Raw genomic sequence first — 19,613 nt, forward strand, 5'->3', positions numbered from 1 at the left:
AGTGAATATGCACAGATTTTTTTTTTCATTGTTCCATAAACAATACAGAAAAATGACTATTTGCATAACGTTTATACCATATTAGGTATTATGAGTAATCCAGAGAGGATTTCAAGTATACAGGAGGCTGTGCATAGATTATATGAAGATACTAGGCTGGCTTATTTTTTATTTTATTTATTTATTTTTTGACAGGCAGAGTGGACAGTGAGAGAGAGAGACAGAGAGAAAGGTCTTCCTTTGCTGTTGGTTCACCCTCCAATGGCTGCCGCGGCTGGCGCGCTGTGGCCAGCGCACCGTGCTGATCCGATGGCAGGAGCATGTACTTATCCTGGTCTCCCATGGGGTGCAGGGCCCAAGCACTTGGGCCATCTTCCACTGCACTCCCGGGCCACAGCAGAGAGCTGGCCTGGAAGAGGGGCAACCAGGACAGAATCCGGTGCCCCAACTGGGACTAGAACCCGGTGTGCCGGCACCGCAAGGCAGAGGACTAGTGAGCTGTGGCGCCGGCCTAGGCTGACTTATAAAAGGGATCTTAGCAACTGCAGATTTTGGTGTCTGAGGTGTTCCTGATCCAGTGCCCCATGGACACGATGATTCTAAAACGTGGATCAGCCTTCAAAGACTTTAGTCTAGGAACAGGGTCCAGAAGTCCCAAACACATGTAGGTACAAAAAGAGGAGTACATATAAGACTTGACAGGAGGCTAAAAGGAGGTGATTCTTTCTGCTTATGGCCTGGACTGATGACAGGAATATGATGAACAGCCATTGGTATAGCACTCACTTTGTGCTGTGTACCACAAGTTCTATGCAGAGTGTTGGGGGGTCTCTCACATGGTGTGTACTCCATACACATTAGCAGGTACCACCTTCTCAGCATGCTTGGAGGTGAGTATTGTTATCCAGGCTTTCCAAGTGGCAGAGCTGAGTGGGAAGGCTAAGGAACTTGCCCTGCTGGAGCCAGGACTGCAGCGCAACTGGAATCCAAAGTTCACACATCTAAGCAGTGCTTAGGTGGGCCTGCTTCCCTTCCCTAACCCCATGTAACTTTAGCCCTTGGATGCCAGAATCATGCCCTTAGACCAGGGGCCTCAGGTGACCCCATGGCCACTCTGTGCCCCTGATACAGTTCCTCAGCTCCCAGCATCCAGAGAGGCAGATGCCATGGCTTCTTTCTATTAAGTTGAATCATGTGAAGCTGCCAATATTTGACCTTTTTGGATTTATGAAATGGCAATTCCATGTGATTCAACCCAATACAAGGAATCAGATGAATTGTGGGCAATCCAGCTCCTTCAGCTCTGTTTTTCTGTGAGAATCAGGACCTTCAGACAATCCCACATCTTCCTGTTGGGGGACTGAGAGCAAGATATGGCAAAGCGACAGAGTGCCCTGGTGATGGCTTTTCTTCCAGTGAACCAGACCCAGTGACTCAGGGTAAAGAACACAGTGAAGCCCCTCTCTCATTTTTGTTCCTGGTGACCCTGTAAAGAACAACTGTGTGCCCTGTAGAGAATCCATTCAATGACAGCATCGGCTCTGGTCTCCGTCCCCTTCTCGCAGGTCTGATGCACAGCACCCAGACCCAAAGATAGCAGTCAGCTCTGATTTCCTTTTTAAACCAAGGAGGTTAAAAGCTCCTGAGACCAACATGAAAGACAAGCCTTTCTGAGTGGAGAGGGCTGATTTTGGAGAAAAAAAAAATGAAAGTATTTGCGTGTGGAGGAATTTTCCACATGTGGACCATAAATTCCCATATCCTGCTTTGGGCCAAAGTTGGACTTTCCCAGAATTGGTCAGACATTCCCTGGGTGGCCTCAAGCATACTTTGTTGTGCCGGTCAGTCCTGATTGACCTCCTGGCTAGGCATCCTGGGAATTTTCCCGGTATGCTTTGTGGCAGAGGATCCTGGCTTGGTCGGGTTATTATACTTTAATCCAAATTGAAGCCTTGCTGTTCAACAGATCTCCTTTAACTTCTTACCATCTCCTTAGAAATCTGTCTTTTGAGACATGCTGTTCCCTGCTTCTCTTCTGGATGATGGAGCAGAGAATTTCCACCGAGGGACATGGGCTTCATTTCCACTGTGGATCCCACCTCTGTGGTCTACCTGGGGACCTAACTGCCCCAGCTATTTCCTCTTCTCTCTACCTTCAGTTTCTTCTAACTCCTCTCTTTCAGATTTAAATGTGCTAGTATTCCACCTCTTAAAGTAAAGGAAACCAAAATTCTTTTTGTCTATCTTCTGCCTCCCTCTGGCTACCATTCCCTTGCCTTGACTTCTCAATCTTCATGAATAAGTTGATTATGCATAATGTCTGCACTTCTTTAACTTTTATTCAATTGTGTTCCATACAGTGAGCTGGCTTCTATCTCTGCTTCTGTGTAACTGCCCTTGGTGGGTCAATAGTGGCCTCTGTGTTTCTTAAACCAACCTCTTGGCAGTAATTGGCTTCTCTACCCTTGTTTTTAAACATAGTTCCCTTTCCTCTTCTACTTTCCTTTTGCCTTTGCAGGCTGTTACTCCTTGGCCCTAATGTTGGTTGTCCTCAGTACTCTAGTAGATTGTCCTGACTCTACATTCTTTTCAAAGGTGAACTAAACATCCCGTCACATACATGACTATTTATGTATAATGATTCCCAATTTACTACCTGCACTTCTGGTGGGACTCCTGGCTCTCAGTCCATATTTCCAGCCATGTGTGGGATATTTCTCTTAAGAGGGTCACACACCTTACACTCAACATCATCAAATTGAAGTCATAAACTTCTCCTTCCCAATTAGTTGTGCCCCCCTACCTGAGGTGGCAATGTCCACTGGTTGCCAGATTCAGAAATCTAAGATGGGGGCCAATGTTGTGGTGCAGAGGGTTAGGCTGCTGCCGGCACTTCCAGCATCCCATATGAGTGCCAGTTTGAGTCCTGGCTGCTCCACTTCCAATCCAGCTCTCTGTCAGTATGCCTAGGAAAGCAGAAAAAGATGGCCCCAAGTACTTGGACCCCTGCACTGAAGTGGGAGACCCAAATGGAGTTACTGGCTCCTGGCTTCACCCTGGCCCATCTGCAGCTATTGTGGCCATTTGGGGAGTAAGTCAATGGATGGAGGCTCGTGCCCTCCTCCCTCCCTCCCTCCCTCTGACCCTCTCTCCCTCTCTCTCTCTCACTCTCCCTCTTTTTCTCCCTCTCCTTCTCTTCCTGTAGCTCTTTCAAGTAAATAGATGAATTCTTAAAAAAAGAAATCTAAGAGGAATCCTTGACTTTTTATTTTTATTCCTAATGGCTAATCAGTCTTCAAGTCCTATAATTCTCGCCTGAAATCTCCTTAAATCTGTATTTTCACATGTGCAGCACGTTCTATTTAACTGAATTCCACTCTGTCCTGTGCTTCTTCAGTCCATTCTTCAGTGGACTAAGCATGGTCTTTACCTTCAATGGGTCCTTATTACACTTGAAATGTTGACCTAACTTCTGAATCTGTCTGATAAAATCATACATGATTTGGCTGATTTTTTACATTCTGCCTCTTCCATTGCACTCATAGCCATCCTAATTTCTTCTGAATCTCCTATGTCTTACATTTCATGCGTATTATTTCTTTCCTCTCTAGATCATTTCATGGACTGATTCTTAGAGCTAAACTCAACAAGTCAAGGGTTAAAGAAACAGGAGTTTCATATGTAGCTTTATCATTATTCTATAATGAGAAATAGGTTTGAAACAGCAATTAGAATTTATCCTAAACCTTTGTTCTAAGAACAAATTACAGTTTCCACTTTTGCTGGAACTAATTGTAGCATTCTTCTATTACTTGAATTGAGAAGTAGATTGTCCTTGACTAAGAATATCTCCACAGAATTTTTACTTGAACTTCTATTTTATGTGTGTGTGTGTTTCCAGCACTTTTATCTTTAGGGTTTTGAATATTTAGTAAACATGGCCTAAAAGATTCTTCATACTGATTTGGCTTTAATTTATGCATAAGAAGACACTATTTGATTTACTCTTTACAACTTAATTAGCTTTCCTAGTAATGATCTCAGAGGGAGGGTTATCAGCCATCATATTTTTTTAAGAGAGAACTTGTAACACAAGATTTAAGGAAGGCTTTTCTTAATACTTCCTGGTTCCAAACATATTCTGGAAGACTTATTTTTTAAGTTAATAGAGCAGGATACGATATTTTAGTTTTTCCAGGGCATATAGTCACACCATATATTGGTCAATGAGAAAATTGTGGTCAGATTTCTCATCTAACAGCTGTGTCTCTGTTCATGAGAAGAGATGGGATACGAGGACTAAGGTTCAGGGGAAGAGGCAGGGTTAGTTTTCATCGTTATAAAGTGGTGATTTTTTTTTTATTATGGGAAAGTTCACAGGTGGCTAGTCTTTCCTGTAGAATAATAAATAAAGTAATCATAGGTAGTGTGGTGTCTTCAAAAAACAGTTTAGAGCAGGAGGCATTGCTGGAGATAGCATGGGATGCTTGGCACCTGGCTTCTGCTTTTGAAATTCAGACACATTATTTCTTATAATTCTTTCTTTTTTTCCTGCCCCCACTTTTCCTTTACTATTGTTAATTGGGTACTTACCATTCTTTTATAATATCTCATTTGCTTTTCACATGAAGTATGATTGAGTTGGAGTTTGTGGACTCAAGAGGCTTCCATGGCCTTGGCAGCTCATTACAGGAGTGATTACTGGCGTCATAAATAAGAATGTCAATTGTTAAATCAATAACAGGAGTCACTGTGCAACTACTCCCCATGTAGGGCCTCTGTCCTTAATATGTTGTACTATGAGAATTAATGGTAAAACTAGTCTTCAAACAGTAGTTTATATTTTGTGTATCTGTGTGGGTGCAAACTGTTGAAATCTTTACTTAGTATAGAGTTGATCTTCTGTATATAAAGATAATTAAAAATGAATCTTAATGAGGAATGGGATGGGAAAGGGAGTAGGAGGTGGAATAATTTGGGGGTGGGAGGGCGGGTATGAGGTGAAGTACTGCTATAATCCAAAAGTTGTACTTATGAAATTTATATTTATTAAATAAAAGTTTTCTATTAAAAAAAGGAAAAAAAAGAAGTGTGGTTGAACAAGGAAATCAAAGCTCATAGAGGTAAAGTGACTTTCCGTGGGTCTGGCAGAGGGACTAGGTAGAGCCGGAACTCAGCCCAGGTCTCTCCATTTGACCTCTCAACAACCATGTCGTATTGCTTCCTCACTAAACTTTCTTCTGTTCTGTGTCCCCAGGGACAGGATGAGAACATCAGTCAATGTCGTGGGTGACTCTTTTGGGGCTGGGATTGTCTATCACCTCTCCAAGTCTGAATTGGATACCATTGACTCCCAACACCGAGTGCATGAAGATATTGAAATGACCAAGACCCAGTCCATTTATGATGATATGAAGAATCACAGGGAAAGCAACTCTAATCAGTGTGTCTATGCTGCACACAACTCTGTCATAGTAGATGAGTGCAAGGTACCTTTCCCATTCCTGGATATCGAGACCTGTATTTAGTAGTGCATGCTTGATTTCTTTAAAGAAACAACACAAAGCCCTGCATCCATTATTGTTGCATTTATTTTTCTAAAGAATCATGTAACCCAAGCTTCTGTGAGTCCCATATCATCTAACTGAGTCTAACAAGTTGGGAAATCAATAGGTCTAACATTGAAGAGCCAATCAGTTGCTTGTTTTGTTCATGTGAACTATAACAGCTGTTGCGATTCCCCATCTACCCTCATGCCACTAATTTAATAGGTTTTCTCAAATATTTTCCCCAAGAACTTATGTTTTCTGGAATTTTCTTGGCCTTCAAATATTGTATTCCTCAATGAAACATCAATGGAGATTTCCAGCATCATTTTATTTGCATAACAAGAGTATACCTCCTTGCTGCATATCATATATTGGAAAACATGTGCCCACATAATTCTATGCAGCTATATTTTTCTCCGTTATTTTTGTGAGAAGACTGAGTTTTGACCTGAAAGTCACTTTGCTCCAAAAATGTGGAAGCGTCATAGTAAAGAGTAACTATGCTTCAGAGCAATTACTCAGAGATGTCTTTTGAAAAGCATGACATCTCACATACTTCCTGGTAGTGCTACCTTTCCTGTAGCATAGATGTTCTGGGATCCCCTACAAGCAATTGGGTGCCATGTCTTCAGGCTTGATGGGCTCTGTATAGCCTTCATGTTAATTAATTTGACATTGTCAAAGACAGCATCATGACCAGAGTGGAGCAAACTTGGAGAAACCCTGGCAGGTGAGCAGAGTCAATGTTGGGAGTTGGTTAGTTAAGAGGTTACCACATAGCAGCTGAGGATATTCTGGACCTAACACAGATCTCTGTTACCTTTGTCATTCCTGCTAAGAATGTCACTTTTAATCATTACTTTCTTCCTGTGTTGCTTCTGAGTCATCCTTAGTACACACTGAGGCTTCTGGCAAGCAATTAACAGTGGCACAGATGCAATGCTCCTTATGTGACTGTAATGTAAGTCTAGAATGCTAGTGGACCAGCCACTGTCTTTTGCTCATCCCCTCTACAGCAGGTGCACGTGTGGGTTAGCCAGAGCTCTCACATGGACTACTGAGGGAACCTACTCATTAGAGGCAATTGCAAAAATCAATGAATTGATTCAGTGAAAATGATTCAAATATTTAGAAATTCAGAGTAAATGTGCTAGATTATACTCCATCAAAATATTAGCATTCTCATGGAACTGCTTTATGTACTATTGTGTTCAACAAGTACTTATTGTGTGCCTTAAAAGATTTACTTGATTGGTCCAGTCTCTTCTTATGTGTCCTATATTTTGAGCATTCATCAAGTGTTTATTGAGCATCTATCACCACAAAGCCCTGATCAGGCATGAGAGGACAAGGTGTTAGTACAGATAAAACTTGGTCTCAAAATATTGCCATACAAGAAAAAAATAGTGCAAAACAAAATGAATTCACCATGTATATATTCTTATCTAATAATTGTATGAAAGAATATTTCTGTGTTTAATTGGCTGTGGCATATCCCTTTTGGAACTTCTCTAGTGTCTTTAATGTTGTACAGGACACACTATAAAAAAGATTTATAAGTACAGAGATATTTCTGGATTTCAGAATTCTTAGATTTTCTTTTCCTGAGGGACATCAAGCATACCAGGAGAAATTTGCTTCATTTTTCAAAGCAAACTATTTTAAACTCTAAAGGAAGATGTGTGTGAAACACCCCTATCCTTAGGAAGAAACCTATGTGGAACAAGACTTTGTCCTCATTTATCATGTGTCCCAGCGGCTAAAACAGTGTCTGGTGTGTTGTAGGTGCTCAGTAAATATTTGTAGAGTGTATCGTTTTAGCATCTTGATCCTATCCTATATGAGTATTTCATATAGTTCAATCCTTTTTTTTTTTTTTTTTTTTTTTTGCTGGATAGTTCCATTGAGATAATTGCTCAATCTTTCCATAAAATCGACCACCCAACCAACCACCTACAGACTCATTGGTTAAATGGCATTTAGATGTTCTGTGATCAGTCTGAGCAGGTCATGAAGATGATGGGCGTGACCTTGTTGGTTAAATAATATATCAGCTGTTTGCATCTTCAAGAAGGCAGTTGAGATCAGCTCAGTGAAGATGAGTTGGTCCTAAGCCTTCACTAGGTCAGGCAAGTTGACTCTTCTCACTCTTGGTCAGTGGATTGTGTTGACACTGGCACGGAAAGAGACATCCAAAGCTGTGGGAGATGAGTTTACATCCTTCCTCACAATATTGGGATCACATTTATTCACTCCTTTCTACTCCCTTCTGGTCAATTCTAGGTCTAACTCTTTCTCATCTTTTAAAAATTGAAATGGAAGATGTCAATGCTTCCTCTCAATGCCCTTCTCTTTTTGCATTTCTATTACCCAGATGATTGGAGCAGAGGAGTGGCATGGTTTGGGGAGTAGGGTTTGAGATGTCTTTAGCCCATCTGGGAAAGGAAATTCCTAAAACCCTGCTGTCTCAGCTACTTTTGAAACAAAACCCTAAGCATTTACAAACAAGAAACACATTCCCCAAAGGCACCACATCATGACTGATAATTTTGCATCATTGTTCATCTGGTCCATCACTGAATGTCATAGAGAATGAGCAACTTTCTCTAGACAGACTGTCTCTGACAGTCTTTCTTGACTGTTCAATGAAGGGGAAACAAATTTGCTGCAGCTCTGGTCAAAAGTTTAACCATTTCAGGATTATTACGTCATGTTGGCCTCTCTATTTTCAAATTCTTGCCTTGGTGAAAGTAGCTTGAAGTTACACATTAGCTTTTTAATTGTAATCAAAATAACTGCATGTGGAATAGTCATTGCTAATTGCATGATCTTTCTAAAAAGGTTGTGGAGCTAATGGGAATTTTATCTTAATTTGCTTGGTTTGTGAAGGGTACTTGTGTTCCTAGCATGTTGTGTGTTCATGATGCATGCATTTCACTTCCACCTGGGTGAGGAGAAAGTCAGATTTCTTTCCAACATTGCTGCATTGTCATGTCTCCATATTCTAATGCTTCCATAAATCCAGTCTCTCCATTATGTGGAATATCAATCGTGGGTTTAATTTTGCACATGGCGTTGAGGACAGACACACAGAAGGTAAGCTAGGACACTACTTAGAAGTGGAGGGGAGAGCCTCTCCTTCTGTGTAAAGGTTCAGTTCATTTTGAGCCAGAAAGCATCATATAGACAGTCTGGTAATTCTTTTTGATTATTAAATGTCTACATTGAAATCTTGAGATTTATATTGTCACTAATCTCAGGCTTTGAATCTCCCTCTTGTCCTTTTGTGTTTCATTTTGAAAGCCATAGGAGAGTCAGACCATCAAGATTTCTGATTTTTAAGTTGGACATGTGTGAAAGCCACCTGGCCTCATTGTAACTGAACCTTTCACATGCATGAGTAGAACTAGCTGCCAAGTTCTGGAATTTTTTCTCTGTGGTTGTATGGAGTAGCACATGGCCCTCTGTTTTAAGGACTGTGTTATTGTGTGGTGGATTTTGGGTAGTTAGACACCTGCCAACCCTAAACATATAGATGTTGTCCCCCAAAATGCAAAGTGTCTATTACCCTGCAATCCTCTCATGGCATATGTGCTTTTATTTAATTCACAAATCATTATTGAACATCAAGACAGCCTCCAAATCCATTTGGAAGGAATTCCATCTACAGTTACTTTTTCAGTTGTATAGCCTGACTCTGATCTGGTGCTTCTCCACATAACCTGTGTTTTTTTTGTTTTTGTTTTGTTTTGTTTTTGTTTTTGTTTTTTTCTGGTTCATGGCCTGTAAGCTGGTTGTTGATGATAATTATTTTCAGGTTACTCTGGCAGCCAATGGAAAGTCAGCTGACTGCAGTGTTGAGGAAGAGCCTTGGAAACGTGAAAAATAAGGATATGACTCTCAGCAAATTGTTGAATGAACTCCCCAGCTTATCATGTGGTAAAAGATGATGTAAACAAGCTTTCTTTAAAAAGGAAAAAATGCATATATTTCTATGTTTACTTAATCTGTTAGCTGAGGCTTAGAGGAGCTGTTGTGAGTCAGTGATGACAGGCACGGTGCTGTGTCTTTGCCAAATGATGCTTCGTAACCGTCTAATTCTCTCACTTGTGTTATTGTTTGAATGGATGCTGCTGAAGGAATCCCTTTCAACTGAAGACACGTTCTTATTAGCAGAATTGTGGATGCTCTGCTCCTAGGGGACATGATTAATGCAGTGTAGGTAGCATATTCCAGGGACTTGGGAGAATAAGCAAGCTCATAGTGTGTTATTCCTTCAAGTGTTCTGTGTCTTACCTTTTTATGCACAAGAGATTCTGTTAGAAGCTGCTAGTAGGAACTCCCCTTAAATGTCTTGTAGAGTTTGCACATGTGTTGATTAAATGCAAGTACATGTCTTAGGGAACTATGACAATTTCTCTTATATGAATTCTTTAAGTTCAATGTCTCAAAGAGAGTCTTAGTGGGACGTGCACTCTTATAGGCTGTTGGATACGGCATCCAATGCATCTTGCCCTATCTGATATAGCCTATGTGAACAATGATTGAAATTTCTAACTATGTCTCATAATTCTCTCTAAATTTTATAATGGATTAAAGAGTCTTTTATCTATAGCCAACATATACAGTGGCAAAAATAAGGGCACGTAATCAATCCAAATTTTAACCAGATTTAAATATTCAAATTTGTTTACATTTGGTTCACACTCATCTGTCACAGTGAAATCAAGTAAGATTGTTTGATCTGTTTTACTTTCTTTGTTTCACCCATAAGCTTCTTATTTAGGTTTCTAACCTTAAAAAAGCATTTTTAATTCCCAAGTTCTTCCAGCTGTATTCTCATCAACCTGGAAGGCCTGATCATTTTACCCTCCTGACACGCAGAGCGGACTTGTATTGGCTATGCCTCTTTTAATTCCAGGTCTTGATAAAACAACAAAAAAGTAATTAATATGTAGAAAGCTATTTGTTATATTGTATTAAAGCACATAAAATCAGTTACAGAACTTGGTTGGAAGAAGAGCCAGCCTTTCTCCCCAGTCTTCTCTTTGGAAAGGAACAGAAAACATCTGTGTAAAATCCTATAAAGGTGACGTTCCCATGGCAGAATCCAGACAGCCTGGAACCATAAAGTAGGAACAAAGAATGGCTCTACACAACTTCACAGATGGAGCTTTTCTCAAGGCTGTGAAAATCAGAAGGGATAAAAAATATAATTGGCATAGCACAGTGCCTTACCTATGGTAGGCAGCCAAGGATCCTTAGTGATTAGTTATGCAAACTAATTTTTTAATGTCTTTGCTATTATTTCCTATTAAATAAGCCACAGTATTTTACTAAGGTTGCTGGGTTTGGGAGTTGGATTGAGACTTGAAACATTGAGAAATAAAGCCTAGCTGACTCTAAACAATATGTAGAACCTTGGCCCACTGGTGGGGCCAGGGTATATCATCCGAGACCAGCAGAGGGATGTTGGGATATTCATAAATAGCTATAGAATCCACATTCTCTAAAGATAGGGTATTGACAGACATCATTATCCTGTGTTACCTACTCCTTGTGTCTTCTGTCTTCCAACTCAGACGCCTTTGGAATATACAAAATAGGAGATTTCACTTACTTCTGTCTCTTAAACCCTATCCACTTTTTGATCAAACTCTCTGTTGAGCAGTGTTAAGCAGCATTTTTGCTTTTTTTAAAAAAATATATTGGGCTTTGTTTTCATTAGATAGGTCATCAGCAGGGTGGCCAAGGACATAGTAATGGAAAATGCATCTTATAGCAGATGTGGGCCAAGAAGACAGTTCTGGGGGTTAGCTGTGAAACTGTTAAGATTGTCATTAAGTAGTACCCAAGAGCTTTTCTACAGTGAGTAGAAGGATCTAGGCAAGACATTTGAGAGCTTGTTGCTTTTTGCTGTGGAAGGCCAACTTGGCACCTGCATACACTGACATTATCCTCAAAGAAGTAATCATAGAATTGTCTTATCAAGACTCTGCCTAAAAGGTTTTCTGCTTTTGTTGTGTTTTTAGCTTTTTCCTAGCTATCCTGTTAGCCTATAAATATGTGAGGGGACAGTGTGTTCAGAAAGGACAAGGTACATAGTTTAGCAAAGCAGGTTTTTCTGGTTTCAGACTGTATGAAGTAAGTCTCCTGAGAGTATACTTAGAAAATCACATTTACCTGGAAAATCAATAAATAATATTAAAAATAAGAAATTTATCAAATTCAGGACCAGCCTGAAAATCCAGGATGTATGTAGAGTTGACATGCGACTGTGTCCTCTGGTTTGTTTAGGCCTTCTTCATTCTTCCTATGCCATGCCCATTAGAGATTTCCTTGTCCAGTATATGTGCCATAAACAGAAAAAAAAATGGATCTAGAAAATATCTCCAACAACTTTTATTTAAATAAAATCCACAGAGCCCATCAGTTACGTGTAGCTTGATCCTAATAGACCCAACATTGATATGAATGCTTCAAATAGTCTGTGGTTATTTGATGATGTATGAATGTTCTATTTATATACAAGAGAGCATGGCAGGTACATACACTACATTTGATAAAATTTGTAAGTCATAATATTTTTAAAAGATTTATTTTATTTATTTGAAAGAGTTACAGAGAGAGGTAGAGCCAGAGAGAGAGAGAGTTCTTCCATCTGCTGGTTCACTCCCAAAATGACTGCAGTGGCCAAAGCAGAGCTGATCTGAAGCCAGGAGCCAGGATCTTCTTCTAGGTCTCCCAGATGGGTACAGGGGCCCAAACACTTGGGCCATCTTTTACTGTTTTCCCAGGTACATAAGCAGGGAGCTGGATTGGAAGTGGAGCAGCCGGGACATGAACCGGGACCTATATGGGATTCCAATGCTACAACCTGGGGCTTTAACCCACTGCGCCACAGTGCCAGCCCCTATAAGTCATAATTTTGACAACACCATTTTGTTACAAGCCCATTCACTGTTTCTAAGATTCAGAATCATTTCAGGAGAAAACCAACAAAATAGGCTTTAGTTCTTCCATGTCTTATTCTTTCCCCTTGGGAAAGCCAAGTGGAATCATCATTTAATTACTTACTAAAATTCAACAGATCCAGTTCAGTACATGAGAAGAATGACTTATCTCTAAAGGTAATGTTGGCTCTTTGAGCTGTGCTTCCCATACAAAGAGTGCCAGAGAACTAAGGAACTCACTGAGATCAACGGACATTCCACATAGGACTTTGGGTGAAGAGATCCAAACTAAGCAGCCATTAGATTCAATTTTTTACTTCTTACTGGGTGTAGAAATACAGCCTGTGGTCTCATTGCCTGAAGAGGATACCATGACCTATAAAAGACAAATAGGAATTCTCCTCTCCTACCACTAATCAGCCTGTGTAATCCAAAAAGCTTAAAAAAGGCTGCCCAAATGGGTAGCTCCTGGGTTTAGATTTGTGGAAGCTAAGAAAGGCTTAGTGAAGATTCAGTTCATGGGGAGATTCCTTGTAGATGAATCTCCAGGACTAGTTGATTAGAGGGTCTCAGGTCATTTCCACTCATGCATGGAGAGCTATATCATTTGTAAGTGTGTCTAGTCAAGAAATCCTTTCAGAGTGCGATTGTAGGAAAACTCACCTACTGAGTCTCCAGAAGAAACCCAATTGTGCCATGTCTTTGGAAATGCACTTCCCTTGACTCTCGATTACAAAAATTATTTTGAAATTGTTTTTTTACTTTTATCAGAATCAAGGCCTCTGCTTGAGCACTACTTTCCCACCAGTCCAGCAGTAAATCCAAGTAGCTACACACAGGCTCCGAGATAATTCTCCACAGTTTTGACTCTTGGAAAACAAGTCTTGGCAGTTCTTAACCTGGTTTGACGACTCAGTGTGCACAGCAGATACACCCCAGGAGAGAGGTGTATCTTCCCACTTAACTGCTTGTGCATTCTCATAGCCATCCAGTTGTCTGGGTTGCTAGTTTTATTTTACTTATTCTCCAACTGAACTCATTCTGAGCCAAAAAAAAGGGACCAAGTGGGATTTTCAGTTATTGTAATACTTGCTCTTGGAATAAGGTTACTAGGGCCTAGGAGGCATAAGAAGATTAGGTTAAATCAAAGGGCCTGGAAGAATTTTGAAGTGTGAGTTTTGTAAGTCTCATTGTCAGAGATTAAGGCTCTCAGTATCCTTAGTAAATTCTGGCTACACCTAAAGGAAGGATCACGGGGTGCTGACCCAGGCATGTGGCACTAGAGACAGGTTGTTCTCCTTGGGTGGGGTACATTCAAAGCTGCTCATGAAACATTTTCTTACGATTTTCCCTAAAGGAAAACTCATCTTTCCTCTCTTTCTTCTCTTTTCCTTTTATTCTACTTATTGTTGCAGCTTAAGAGAAACTTTAGCAAACCATACTACAAATTCATGCAAAGGTTGGTTTTACAACAAATAACAGAGGATCTTAATTGAATAGGATCTAATCGCCTAGCATAGCACAACTAATTCAGGCAGTGACATAGAGAGGAGGAGAAACAATGATTTCCTAGAGAAAACTTTTGCCATAGACTCTTATGTTTTGAGCTGTACAATGTACACAAGTCACTTTATGTTCCATATGAGAAGCGAAGGAGTTGATTAAATGCCTAAAACCCCTTTCTAGCTCTACAAATCCATGATATTATGAGATCTGCTTTAATTTCTTCCATTTTAAGAGGCTTACTACTCTAAAATATCACGTATTTGTATTTTAATCCAGAAGACCCCATCACAGTAACACATAATCGATTTTACACATAATCGATTTACATGTTCTGCATCCCCTTTTGGGTGGGTTGGGGGGAATTCAGCTCAAGCCTCTGTTCATTTGGTGTTTCACACAAGCTCGGAAGGCAGCCATGCAGCTCACACTTGGTGTTTTGGAACACCGACAAGCATCCTTTCATGAAAGTTCCCCTCACCTAAACTCACCGTCCTCCTACAAGTAGGGATTCAGCTCAGGGAAAAATGCTGCCAGAATCACCCCGAGGGGACTGGATGATTCTGCAGCCTCACTCAAGCTCTTGCATCATTCCTGCTGTAGCAACAGAGCCCACTCCGAATACCCAAACCACATCATTTTCTCCAAACGGTCCTAATTGCCAACCCAGTATGGGAATTTGGGAGCGTTTGGCAAATACACTTGAATATTCTTATGAAATTCAGTGCAAGACTTGCACAATCACAGCAACTGCCTGTAAATACCTTCCTTCCTCTGCCTGCCTGCAGATACACACATCCATTCACAGGTAAAGTGGACTGAGTCCTTTCTCTGGAGGGATAGGCAGGGCTATTTGATTGAATTCATTTTCAGATTTTCCTCTTGGTTTGTTTTTATCACGGGCTTCACAACACAGGTAGAGAAACTCCAGCACACAGTAACAGAGTTTTGTTGGCTGCTGTTGCCCTTGGCAGTGCTGCAGAGTTTCTGGGGTGAATGGGATCCAGTGCATGGTCCACCAGGTGCACATTACCAGCCATGACCTTTAAATGACCCCTTACACTTGCTGACACTGCTGCAATGGGCCATTGCTTGGAGCTTTGCTTTTTGCCGAAACCTCTGCTAATACAGAGTAGAGTTGGTATACCTTGTGTTGTAAGCACCTCTATTGCCATGGGAGACTTCAGCTCTTTAGATTTGGGAGAACAAATTGTAAAGCTAGGGCTAAAAAGATTGGGTTTCTTTTTGCTTGTCTGTTTTTCCTGCTAGTGCACAAGACCGGTTGCAAGAGCAGCCAGATAAACACAACTGCTTAACTGATCCATGTAAGAACCTAGGGGAAAGTGAGAGTAGCCCCGAAGTTCCTGTTTCTTTCACTCTAAGTAACATCCTGAATCATTTCTGAACAGTTCTTCTCCCACGTGCAGCCTTGCTTCGTCTTCAACTTCTGGGCCAAGTCTCCATTTTGAGATTTTAGGGAGTTCTCCTGGGTGTCATGCAGGGCCCTTTGGGATTGAGAAGAAAACCTATGCGTGGGACAGACTGGCTGCTTTGCAGAGTCAGCACTTGACCTAGTAAGCAGGTAGCAACAGGTGCCTGGTTTCTCTGAAGACACTCCCAACCCCAGGTGAGTGTTGGAAACCAACAACCACCTCTTACCTGTGTCATCACCCCATGGAGACAAGGACCATGCAGTGGGGCCCTGTTGCTTCTGGGGGTCTCCATGTGTTCCCCGGGCAACCATGTAGCCTGCCTGGAAACAGCCTGTTACCTTTGCTGGGGGACAGATAACACACTTGCTATGAAGGTGGGTCCAGCACATCTCCAAGTTTCTCCCCACGAAGCAAATTCTCTGCGAGACAGGATCAGAAAGCTGGCTCTCTGGTAGCTTGATACTCTGGGAGAGTTACTTTCCTTCTAAGAAGTCACCCTTGGCTTTCAGATTTTTCTACAAATCACCTTAACTCCTTTCCCTCCTCCTTCCCCTGGAAAAACCTCAGCATTGCATCTCCTTGTTGCACAACACAGATCAGATTGTCTGGTCGCTATAGAGATTTGTATATAAAGAAAAGCCTACTTTTTGAGGATTTTTGTATCTTGTTTTCTATTTGTTTTCTACAAATTGAGGAGAGAGCTGGCAAACTGTGAATCTAAATTTAACCTTGCTGCCAGCAGATACAGTTTCGGCTTCCAGGTAAGAATCAATATCACCAGGGGCAGTATCTTGCCCTCTGATCAGTGTTGCATCTCAAATCCACAAATACCTACAGCCCAATATGACATTACTTTTTAGACAAAGCTCCATGTTTCTTTACTATGATTTATAAAAAGCATGATAAAATGTATTTATAGTCCTGGGTATTACATGATTCATGTTAATTTAGCCTTTAATAATGTTATAGGTTTGTATCTATTTTTCAGAAATCAGCAAGAACTCAGTGTACACTGAATTCACCTATTTACTATCTGTGATTTTGCAGACAGATATTTTCTTACGGTATTTTCTATATAGCCACATATGTAGAATCATAACTAATTAGAGCACAGGGAATTTCTACAACAATTTCACTGTATCACATGTTTCCTGAGCACATTACTGCATTTGGAAAAAAAAAAACCCTAGTTCTAAGTGAACAAAAGGACCATTAAGCATAAGGAATTACTGAAATCCCTTAGATGATTAAGATATACCTCTAAACAATTCATCTTTCAACTCGAGGAATGGTGCTGATTTCTTATTTTTGACACCAGTCCTTGTTTTCCCAGCTGAGCCATTCTAATTTTGTTTTTCTCTGAGATGATCAAAGGCAAAGTAATAAGGATGGGACCCTTGGTGTGCAGGAAGCTCCCATACTTTTCCCAAATGTTTATGTGGACACCAGTTTAGGAAAACTGAGTCACAAACACAGAGGATGGGTGCGAGGAAGTAAATGAAGAGATTTGCTGCAATTAATTCTGGCCCAGCAAAATGGTAGTAAATATCATATTGTTATGTAAATTGAGCACATATTTTTAAAGAAAAAATTATGTTTTTAGTACCAGCTGTGAAGCAATGTTGTATCAGTGAGGGCTGGATACTGGAGCTTAGAAGCTGTGCAGAAGTCTGGGTGCATTCCATCCTCAGGTGAATAACTATCTATGTAACCTTCCCAAAAGGTGAATCAGTAGCCACTGCCAAGGCAAGATATCTTTTCTCCACCAAACACACCTTCTGATGTGTTGGTAGGGCTAGTATTTCTGTCAATTTAAAATGTAGTTGGTTACATAGCAAGTGTCCTGATGTGTATTTGAACCTGCTCCCCATTGAGCAAAAGGATTAGATATGCCCTCAACTGGCAGAGGTTGTATCTGTTTTCAAGTGCAGCTAGCTGTCAAAGCATGAAGTTCTTGTGTGTACACACTGACACTTGGTCCACGCATGAAGAACAGTGCCTATGCACTTTGTGTAGCTATAATGTAGGTATCTGTGTAATTTCAGTGAAATGGTGTATAGATGTATTTTAATTTAATTTAAATGTTATTTTTGGCTATTCATCTAAATGCAGTAGCTATATTGATGGGTGTTTTTGAAAACCCCTCTTTTCCTCCCTAGATAACCTAGCAGTGAGTCATTCCTCCTCTTTCTTGATGTGACATGGGGATGTATATGAGTGAAAGAACTTATCTGTGAATCCTTTGTAATGATGATTGAAAGTCTTATGTATGTCCAGCACCTTTGTAAATACACCATTCAGAGCAGGAATGGGCTGGGTGTGTGTCCTGCTTCTTAGTGAAAAGTCATCGGGCATTTGTACAATCCACAGTGAATGCAACTGTGGAGCTTTTGAGCATCTAGGCTTAGGTAGGTTTAGAATGAGGACATTGATCTGCAGTCCTCCTCAGCTTGCTTGGTGGATTGGACTCAGACAGACAGGTTGTCGGCCTGCTCCTGCGCATGTCAGTATCATGTCCTTAGGGAAGGGTCAGACTCTCTGGTTGCCAAATACTCCTCACGATGCACATGACTTAAAGGTTTTGAATCGCCTTGTCCCCCTTGGCTTCTTGAGTCAGGGTTTGGGAAAAACGTTTGCTGCCTAACTGCCAGGCAGGTGAAACCTCCCCAAAGCACGGTTCTGGCAGTAACTGCACACTTGTCTGTAGAAAGGGAGACCGTTGTAAGCACAGGGAGAGTCCGCGTATGGCTTTGGGGGTGGGAGAGGGGCAAGTGACAGAACACAGATCCCACATATGTGAAGGGAGTATGACCTCCTCTACCTAATATGCTCTGTATGTTTGGAGTAATTGAAGATGAGATTGGCTGATGCAACTGTACACTTGCCGCCAAAACTGTAATTCTGTCTAATTACCACTAGATGCAATTCTATGAGGTCTATAGTTCCTGTAATCCCTTCCTCCTGTCAAGGACAGAGAAGAAATACCCATGTACTGTGGGCAACACTAAGAGTCCCTCTGGTTTCTCAAGAGGAGTGAAGCCTCTGATATCACAGGAGAACACAAAGCACAATGGTTTGAAGTGGCTTCTCCAAATGAATGGAATAAGGAGATACGGTCGACAGGCACATTTTTCCTGGAAAATGTGGCTTCTTCAACTCCTGTCACATTCAGAGTGGAAAACTTACTGAAAGAAAACTAGCCTATAGGCAGGATTCTCTGAAGATTCTTGACTGTCAAGAATGAAAAATAATACTTGTTTCCCTCACATGCACAATCCCATTGGTCTGAAGTCATATAGAATAGAGCACCTATAGAACATAGTGTTGAAGGACTAACAAATGCAAAAAAAGATAAAAATGTCAACTAATTTGGGAGTTGTTTCTTATATATGGTATTAGGAAATGCCTTGTTAGCAAAGCACATTTTGAGTAGTTGAAGTCTTTTGTTTTCACCTTTAGTTTTCTAAGCTTTCTCACAAAGTGGACTGATTTCTGTAACATTTCATGTGTACAATAACTGGATGTTCTTTATATGCTGGAAATAACCTGTGAATACCATATTTCACTAAGTGTTTTAACTTTTGTGTGTATATATCTCTCATCAATAAATGTCGATTTGAATTTCTCTTGGTTGTGGTCTCTTCTTCAGTGTCCATTTTAGACTATTGTTGATGACATAGTAATGATCTCCAGTGTTACTTTTGGGTAAATTTACAGATTAAAGGCCGAAATATCCAAATAGATGTTTTCTGGGAATCCTAGGCAATGTGAAGTCACATCTTATGATCTAAAGTTAATGAGCTGGGGCTGGCACTGTGGCATAGTAGGCTAAGCCTCGACCTGCAGCCCCAGGCATCCCATATAGGCACTGGTTCCTGTCCTGGCTGCTGCTCTTCTGATCCAGCTCTCTGCTTATAACCTGGGAAAGCAAAGAAAGATGGCCCAAGTGCTTGGTCCCCTGCACCTGTGTGGGAGATCTTGCAGAAACTCCTGGCTCCTGCCTTTTGCCTTCTGATTAGCCCAGCTCTGGCCATTGTGGCTATTTGAGGAGTGAACCAGCAGATGGAGGACATTTCTCTCTGTCTCTCCCTTTCTTTCTGTAATTCTGCCTCTCAAATAAATAAATAAAATCTTTTTAAAAATAAAGTTAATGAGCTGGATACAAGTAATGTATC

At 40.8% G+C, this 19,613-nt stretch overlaps 1 protein-coding gene across 4 annotated transcripts in view; it reads left to right on the forward strand.

The window, feature by feature from the left end:
• SLC1A2 (solute carrier family 1 member 2) overlaps positions 1-19,063 on the forward strand; it is a 168,423-nt gene extending 149,360 nt beyond the window's left edge. For all 4 annotated transcript variants that reach the window (XM_008269754.5, XM_051825964.3, XM_089309686.1 and 1 more), the window contains exons 10-11: positions 5,258-5,489; positions 9,367-19,063. In XM_008269754.5, coding sequence (XP_008267976.1) covers positions 5,258-5,489; positions 9,367-9,438 — 304 coding nt within the window. In that variant the 3' untranslated portion in view covers positions 9,439-19,063. The remainder of the gene's footprint in view (positions 1-5,257; positions 5,490-9,366) is intronic.
• Positions 19,064-19,613: the final 550 nt, after the last annotated feature.

The sequence above is a fragment of the Oryctolagus cuniculus genome, chromosome 1 (assembly GCF_051225735.1).
Source record: "Oryctolagus cuniculus isolate XC-2025 breed Fujian yellow rabbit chromosome 1, ASM5122573v1, whole genome shotgun sequence".
Lineage (NCBI taxonomy): Eukaryota > Metazoa > Chordata > Mammalia > Lagomorpha > Leporidae > Oryctolagus > Oryctolagus cuniculus.